Raw genomic sequence first — 9,154 nt, forward strand, 5'->3', positions numbered from 1 at the left:
AAAGACAAATTTGTTACATTTAAGTTTTTGGCCTAATGAGTCTTAATAGATCTATAGATTTATTGTATCCTTTAACACTCCTACATAGTAGCTAAGTAGAAAAGAAGGCAATCATCAACAAAAAAGTATGTGTAATTCTTGGATCGATACTCCACTTGGTTTTCCCTCTGACTCTGCATGCCTCAGTAGAGCCATGAGACCCTCTACAAAACGAAAACAAGGGGAAAGGGCATTGCCATGATGCAATTCCTTGGATGGAAATTTGCATCCTTTTTAATTAAGGAGGTGGGAATAAGAGAGTCTGATGAAATGCACTTATAATCAAGGCCATCCACTTATCAAGAAACCCCATGTTTAGCAATTAGCATCATCTTCTCTAGAAATGCTCATTCTACTTTATCGTATATCTTACTCAAATCAACATGTTTGATTCAATTTGCCTATGCGTATATTTTTCATATGGTGTAAAGTTTCAAAGGCTATAAAGAGATTATTAGTAATCAGCCTATACAAAGGCAATCTAACTATTTGAAATAATTTGGGTAATTAAGCATCTGTTTGAGCCCGGCCATTCGCCAACAATTTTAATGAGCCTCTAAGTGATTTTATAAACACTAATCAGTAATATGTCTATATATCATGTGACAATTTTTCGGGCATTTAACTTTTGGTATTAGTGCAATATGACTAAATGGGTAAAATTAACATCAAAACTTTATTTAGAAAGGCTTTGCACCTCTATACCTGTATGGAAATTAACTTTATCTGTTTGTTGTAATAGCATTTGGAAACCTCAATCTATAACTTAACTAGTCAACTCCATTATCATCTAACCTTTTTTTTTTTTAGAATCATTATCATCTAACCTTGACACCATAAGAAACAAGAAGTTAGGATCTTCCTACTTCACGTAATCTGATTAAGCAGACCCAACCCAATTCGTTTGTTGAGCCTAATGCTACTAGATTGTATTGCTTAGATGTTGCAACATAATTGTAGTTATGGGAGCGTAACTCTGAGATATTAGACTAAAGAGGGATTAGAGATACTTACCAGTATGCGTTTAACATTAGCTTATTTGGCTTTTTGCTAATTGCATTTTGTTGAAAATAGGCTAAAATATACTTATTATTTGCAAAGTGAGGGGAAAAAAAAGGGTTTAAAAAAAAAAATCGAAGAAAAACACTATCGCTCTCTGTAGAAGGGTTTTTATGCTATAGAATTCGTACGCAGGGCCCTTTTTTCTCTCTCTTTGTTCCTATACGAAGTTTCCCTTTCGACACGTTGATTGACACTCACATCACATGATTTAAATGTGAGGAATTCGACTCTTCCCATATCTATGTTAATGGTCGGTGCTTAGTTGCAAAAAGATAATTTGAAAGTAAGAACAAAAAACAAACAAAAAAAGAGTAGAAGAAGAAGAAAATTGACACCCCAATTAAAGGTCAACAATTGCTGTAGTATACAGTTGCTTGGATACTGATACAAAGAAAAAGATAATGGTAAAACCAATTAAGAAGAAAAGTCTAAAAAAAGTACCCAAATATTTATTACCTCTGCTCCCTCGTTAACAGATATACAGCAATACATGGAGAATTATTCCACACAACAGAGTGTAACTTAAGTATCCCTCTTGCCTTTTCTTTTAGATATGTTGCACAATCTGCTTGCATCACCATGCAAAGCTTTGTCACAGCTCCAACCCTCAACATTTCTTGAATAACATTATTTCTTGCGGAGAATTTTGCAATCAATGAAAGTATATGAAGAGCTCGGTCGTCTGTGGCTGGAGAAACTCTGAGGATTCTTTTAGACAACACTGCTATGCTTCCTGCATGTCTTAGAAGCTGTTCTCTCCCATCAGCGGTTGAGCATAATTGTGCCAAAACATTAAAGATTAGCTCAGTGATGTTCTTTTCATGAGCTTTTTCGAGTTCGAGTTCAATTAGCTGGAAAACTGCACCGGCTTCCACGATTTTGAACCTGTTTCTGCGCAAAGGGCATGCTTCTATTAGCACAAGCAAGGCTGATTTGATAGCTTGTTGAGAAAGTACTTTTCCTCTTAATACCATTATAATGGTTTTGAAGAATTCAGGCCTTAGCCGCTCCAATCGACTTGAATTTGTAGCTTTAATTGCCTTTTCCAGAACTAACATTGCTTCTATTTTCACAAGAACATGATTATCAATTTCACAGTGCAAAGCCCATGTCAACGAGTCGATAAAATCACAGTTTTCATTAACAAGAATCTTAACCTCCGGTTTCGGAATTGAACCCCATATAAGATGAAGAATTCCAAGAGCTTCTTGAAGGCCAATTGTACTCCCTTCTCTAAAACATTTCATGATTAACAAGCACAACTCCTTAGCCACACCAGCCTCAGCCATGCACAACTTGTTGCGTTGATTCTCTCTTGCCAGGGCTTCCATTTTCTTCAATGCGTTTACATACAAATGACCAACTCCAAGCTCTCGCACAAGTTTCAGTACATGGGTTCTGTCGAGAGAAGCTTTCGGTGTGGGAATTCGATCAACACCCTTTGCTGCATTAGCTGTGCACCACGCCTGGATTAGCCGACGCAGCGTGTGATTTGGCGTCAAGTCTGAGTCTCTATGCAATGGCTGGTTTGTGACAGGGCACGTGGTTGTGTTGTGCTTTGCTGATCTCAACCACTGCTCGATGCTTTCACGCTCATATGTGATGCCTGTCACTGCTGTAACTGGGTCTTTCATGATTTGTAAAGATATGGGACAAATGAAGTATTGAGGTATCTCAATTTCTTCCATCTTAGAAGTTTATTGCAACTTTGATTAAAGAATAGGAAAAATTCTAAAGCTGTATGGAGAAAAAAGTTTGAGAATAATGGGGGATAATAGTTTGAAGATTGGGGAAGGAAAATAAAGACTATCTGATACGTTTGCAATGGTAAGAGAAAGCGGCTAATATTTAATGGCAGTGTTTGAAGTTGGAAGTTTGAAAGTAAAGTGACAACGCCAGACACCAAGTTCTTTGTACACTTTTTCTTTGTTTTACTGGTCATAGTTTCTCGTTGCAACTTGGATGGTCAACCCCACGAGAAACAATGTAACTCACATTGGCAATTGCATGGGATAAGACTAGTCTTCCAACTTCCTCACCAAAAACCACGTGGAACACATTTTATAATGGTCACCCTGTGATGGTCCCACATGTTTTTTTTAATCCCTTTTTTTAAGTGTATATTTTTTATAAGCTAAATTGCAAATTATACCTTCAACGATTAAAAGAGTTTAAATTTTACATCTAAAATTTTAGAATTTAGATTTAACTCCTAAAGTTTTATTCAGTGTGTATCAGCATCTCCTCAATCCATATTTTACATCATTTTTAATTATTTAATTTTCTTAGGCTACAAAAATAACGTAATATCATTTTATTGAATAAACTAAATATGCACGACAAGTTTATGTAGCACTTAACGAAAAATATAAATAGAGAGGCTGCTGATTCAAACTGAATAGAACTTCATAGAGTAAAAATTTAAATTATGAAATTTTAATATATAAAATTTAAACACAGGTATAATTTGCAATTGAGTATTTTTGGTCCAAACATCGGACTGGTTATTTGTAAATTTAATGAGAGAATGGCCCACAAATACAATAGCCTTTGGAATTTTCAGACTTTTCAACTAATAGACCGGAGAATCTGGCTAATTTTGTAGGCGGGACTGGCATTGTTTGGGGTGGGCATCTGGTTGTAACAAAACTACCAAATCAAAACCCATTTGCCTGACTAATCTATACATTGAACTACTCTATTTTTTTTAGAGGATACTTTGAACTAATTTTCATGTGCTTGAGCCTCAAGCCTTTCTTTTCTGTGTTTTTCTGACTTATAATACCCTGCTGAGTACTTCAGGTGAAATTCAAGGGATGAATGATGATTTTATTAGAATTTGTAATGATTTCTATGAAACGAAACAAGTAGCTAGGAAAAATAAAATTTGAAGTTGTCATATAGCCATAACTGATAAGCAACGTTGACCAAGTGCTCAATAAAAAAATAAGTTATACCAAAGGTATTATTACTCTATTTATTTAGGCAAAATAAATAAATAAAAAATTACTCTTAACCCAAAAAACTTTCTAATAAATGAATTTTCTTTTCATTGGTTTATTTTATTTAGTTACATGATCTGTAAAAATAGAATGTAATTAGATAAAATGAGGTTTAAAAGACTGTTTATAATAAACAAATAAACCAAATGAGTTCGTCCAAACATATCTAGTCTAAGATGACTTCTTCCTTTTATTTTGGTCAAAATAGACATTCGCCCTTTTTGCCCAAAAAATATAGTAAAATGTCCATATTCTAAAACTATCTAGTAAAATGCACTTGTTTTGAATCTCGATGTTTAGAAAATCAAGTTATTTGAAAAAATTTACAAGGAACTCAAGTTTCATAAATTTTTTTTTTTATTTTTAAGTTTGATTGCCTATAATTAGATTTTCTAAAAATCGAGTTTCAATATGAAAACTCGATTTTTAGAAAATCAAGTTTCAAAACAAGAGTATTTTGCTAAATAGTTTCATAATAGAGGCATTTTGCTACATTTTTTTCTCGAAAGGGGCTAAAGTCTATTTTTGCCTTTTATTTTGGAAGGGCCCTATAAAATAGTTTATTCATAGTTCATTGCTTTTAAGGTAACTAAATCATTTTATATTAACCTTAGAAAATTAATTTCAGTTCAATATTATGTTTCAAGATTAAGTTAAAACAAATAATTTTGCTAATTTGGGTTCGAATTTTTTTTTTTTTTTTGTGCTTATTATATTTGTTTAGTCTTATAGTGATGGCTAATTCCATGACAAATTTTGATTGTATTTTGGGGCTCAAAATTTCATTGTTTTTATGTATTTTTGTGGGCTTTTATTTACTTGTAGTCTTGTATGGGGCTTGTGGAACAGATTAATGTCAAAATGCAAAAGTGGGAGTCAATCTAAGTGTGTTTTGTTGCTACAAACTGCAAAGGGAAAAGGCAAACCAAGATTCGAACTTCAAATTTGAAAATTAACTGGACAATTAATTTACCTCTTGTTTGCACGAATTCGAATCTCGTAAGTGCAAAAACCGAGATTCGAACTTCAAATAAGAAAATCAGTTGGACAATCAATTGACCTCTTCTTTGTACTAATCTCGCAGATACGAATTTCACTTAATGTAATTAATTTGGAGTCTAATATATATTTAGAGTTTGTGTAATCAACTCTACTTTTCAACATAATAATTTTTGCACGTACCAATGATATTGATAGGACCTTCAGTGAAATGTCGCCTAGCAATAATGCTTTATTTATACGTGCAAATTAGAATCAAACCGATATTTTATGAAAGATACCACGACTTTCTTTATGGGTAAGAGTTTATATAAAAATGATTATTAGCATATAATTTATCCTTTACTTTCTTATTGGGTGTAATGACATATGAAGCAGATAAGAGGAGAAGAAGTAAAGCAGAGAATAGCTAACGGTGCCGGCTAATCCGCTCTGCACTTGCCATTAATTTTGACCATAGCAGCAGCTCTAGATTTCAACATGATAAATGTCTCTCATGAATCATGAATCATGATCCTTTCTCTCATTGCAACAGTCACGTCTTCTAGATATACCAAGAAAAGAAAGAGTCTAATCTCTAATCTGTTCTCACTTCTCACAATTGACTCACATAATTTGCAACCTTATTAGAATTATCTCTTTTCATCACAAAACCTTATAGGGTGTGTTTAGATACTGCTTATTTTGCTGAAACTGAAAAACTATTGCTGAAAGTACTGTAGATAAAGGTAAAAAATAAGTTGAATATCCCACAACTTACATTTTTTTTTTTTTTTTACTTATCAATAACTACTTATTACATTAGCAACTTATAAAAAAGTTTGTAACTCTAGCAGTTTTCTCATTTTAAAGACCATAAAAAATTTATAAATCTAAAATCTAAAATAAAATATACAAGCCCAAAAAAACTAGCCCAACAACAAAAATTACTAATAATAAAACTAAAAAAACTTAAGCCTAATTAACCAATTTTACCAAAAACAAACAACCTGACCCTATAACAAATTTTAAACGAAATAATTTTGTTCTTACACATCAAAGACAAATGATAATAATAATTGTAGGGTCGGTTTTTGTTGTAGCCCAAAAGATATGGGTTCCCCCAGGCCCAACGAACACAGAACAATAGATTTGTAGAGAGTAGGTTGAAGGTTTAGGCGCTCACCGGCGTGCATGAGGCATAAACTACTTTTCTTTTATTGAAAGATACTAAGAACAATTTACAACTGGGGGATGCTCCTCGGACCATGGCCGAGGAGGTTTTTCCTCTCCCAACCCCCCCTCTTTTACACTTTGCTCTCCTTTCTTATATATCCCTCTCTTCCTCCTCATGTTGATCATCTATTGGCCTCCCTTTTGACCATTTGTCCCATCAGAGGCCATATCCGTGCTCAGGTGGCTCATCCTGATCGATGTTACCCTGTCAAGGGGTTACATCCCCATTAATGCGGCCAGAAGGGTTAGGTGAGCGTATTCAATGCCGAGGTGACAGTTCGCCCAAGGCTTGCCCCTTCTCCGTACTTCTGTTGCCAACGCGTGGCACTGGGCCCTCTCCTCCTCGGATATTCCAGGAGTCCTTTGGTGGGGTGGTCCTCGTGTTTCTCCGAGGTCTCGGACGCCCGAGGACAGGGTCATCCTCGGACCCATCATACATTCTCGGCGTGGGCCATTTGGGCTTGGCTTGGAGTGGGCTAAAGCTACCCGATTTTCTGGCCCCATAATAGCCCCTCAAAATCTTGCTGCATGCATCCTCGGGCGGGGAGAAGGATTTTGACATCCTCGGCCTTACCCCCCCCCCCTTTGGTCAGTACTGGGGTCTATTCATCTGCTCAAGGCACGTCGCTGACGTTTCGGAGCACGTAACATGCCCATCATTAAATTCAGGCGGCTCTGTGCTCCCTACGTCTAATGAGGCGTTATCCATCTAACGATGGAGGTTCGTCTCGCATTTATGGGCGGGAAAACCCGCACGGTTCCTCGATTTGGGGTATAAATACCATACGAACTGCTTCTTCCTGTTTCCCATTTGTAATCAAGAATTCTCGTGCGCCCCTCCTGAGTTCAGCCACACTCTCAAGCACCTCCAGCACAAAAAGCCTGTCCGAGGAGCTCCTCCTCTTTTCAATAAGTCGCTCTATCCCTCTCTGAGCTCTCTCTCTACTCTTTCTTCTACTTCGCCTGTTCTTTCTTAGTTCTTTTAGGTGTCAACCGGGATGGGTAGGTTTAAGAAATACGTCGATACTGAGGAGGCGATGGAGAAATTCATCACGACTACCGAATTCCTGGCAATGTAGGTCTGAGATATTGTGAGGACGGGGATTGCGCATACACAGACAGGAAGGCGAGGTGGTAATTCCCATTCGCCTTCCTTGAGGGGGGATGACGATCCCCATGGGGCCGGTGATGAGGGATTACCTCACGCACTTCCGGTTGGCCCCCACCCAGTGTGGGATAAACGTCTTTAGGATTCTGGGCTGTGTGGACGCCTGAATGAGAAGATGGGGCTGAGGTTGACCCACCAGACGTGAACTGGTGTTACAACCTTCAGCTTCTTAAGGGCAAGTCGTATTACCTGAAGACGAGAGACGACAGGGTGCGGCTCATTCAGTGCCTCCCCGAGTCCAACAAGGGGTTCAACGAGGATTTCCTCATCGTGTCAGGGGAGTGGCACGATGGCCTTCACTGCCCAACAACAGAGGGAATACCAGGTGGGGCAGTGGAAAACAAGAGGGGTTTTAAGTTCTCGTCTTTTTTCTTCCTTTTTTTTTTTGCTAACGCGGTGGTGCTTTCCTTTGCAGACCCGCACGCTTTTGAGCGTCACTTCCATCTGGTCAACGGGAAGATTTGCAGAAGGTGCTGAGGCGTCGTGTATATAAACGAGGACGACAATCAGGTTAGGGCCGCCCACATAATTTTGGGGTATAACTACCCAGAAATCGTTCCCGGTTCCAAGCACGTCATCCGAGCCAACGATCCTCGGCTTCAGAGGATTACTGTGACCGAGGACGAATTTTCGTTCCCGAGGAGCCATCTGACCAGGAAGCTGTCACGCTAGCCATCCCCTTCCTCTTCCCAACCGTTTCGACCGAGGAAGATCTAGAGAGGAAGGGGACGCGTTTGACGTTTTCGCTCAGCTTGATCATCCTGAGGACCCTCCTGGGACTTGGTGATCCTAATTTGTCCGAAGCAGGTCTCCTTGCTTCAGAAGCCCCTCCTCGGCGAGAATGGGTTACAAGAGGAACCCACCACCACCTTGCTGGACCTGATTGAGGGCCAACCGGGGGAGTCCCAGTAGAAACTTCCCACTCCACCTCCGAAGACTAGGTCGACTTTCGCTACAGCAGAAGCTCCTCTCCTCCTCCTTCAGACGCGTCACCTCTGGTCCGTGCCTGCGGCCCCAGAAGAAGAAGGATAAGGGTAAAAGGCCTGTGAGAGGATAAGAGGGCCTCGCAGGAGGAGGACACTACTCTGCGGCCGTCCAAGCAGCTCAAAATAGGCGACAAGAGCCAGGAGAGGCAGTAGTCGACCCACCCTTCCGAGGCTCAGGCCTGGCTCCCAGCCCCGATGCTCCGTGGGGAGCCCTTGAGGATAAGCCTCCTCAGGGACTTTCAATGAGGGCTGAAGGTGGCGCGTGGCCGACGCTGCTGGAGAGGAGCCTGCTGCTCCCGGCGGCATGGCTGAGCTTAACTCTTTGACGAGCGAGCAGGTCTTCTCAGCCTCAAGCGATATGTGGGGACGGTAAGGGCTATAACTTCGACTCTTCGCCCACTCTTTTTCTCTTATTGGGCTTATAGCGTATTGGTTATTCTGGCAGGCTGTCCAGGCTATCTTTAGGTTGGGGGGGCGGCGAACGACCAGAGGAAAGCTCTCAACAAGGAGCGTGATTGGCGCTTTGAGGCTACCCGGGCTCTGAAGAATTTCGAGGCTGACCTCGCCAAGGCCCGAGAGGATTGAAGGTGGTGACCAGGGAGCGGGATAGTGCCCTGTCTGGTCTTGAGGGTGCCAGAACCAGGCCAAGGAGCAGACAAGGTGCCTGGGGCGGGCGGCTGAGC

At 39.8% G+C, this 9,154-nt stretch overlaps 1 protein-coding gene across 1 annotated transcript; it reads right to left on the reverse strand.

The window, feature by feature from the left end:
• Window positions 1-1,421: 1,421 nt before the first annotated feature.
• LOC112009927 (E3 ubiquitin-protein ligase PUB24) lies at window positions 1,422-2,985 on the reverse strand. Its single transcript, XM_024042283.2, has one exon. The coding sequence runs from the start codon at window positions 2,787-2,789 to the stop codon at window positions 1,554-1,556; it is 1,236 nt and encodes a 411-aa protein (XP_023898051.1). The 5' UTR covers window positions 2,790-2,985; the 3' UTR covers window positions 1,422-1,553.
• Window positions 2,986-9,154: the final 6,169 nt, after the last annotated feature.

The sequence above is a fragment of the Quercus suber genome, unplaced genomic scaffold (genome assembly GCF_002906115.3).
Source record: "Quercus suber isolate HL8 unplaced genomic scaffold, Cork oak 2.0 scaffold_255, whole genome shotgun sequence".
In the NCBI taxonomy this organism is placed as follows: Eukaryota; Viridiplantae; Streptophyta; class Magnoliopsida; order Fagales; family Fagaceae; genus Quercus; species Quercus suber.

Bases quoted from the DNA above. Each gene is read 5' to 3' on its own strand.
- LOC112009927 (XM_024042283.2), bottom strand. From the start codon at position 2,789: ATGGAAGAAATTGAGATACCTCAATACTTCATTTGTCCCATATCTTTA.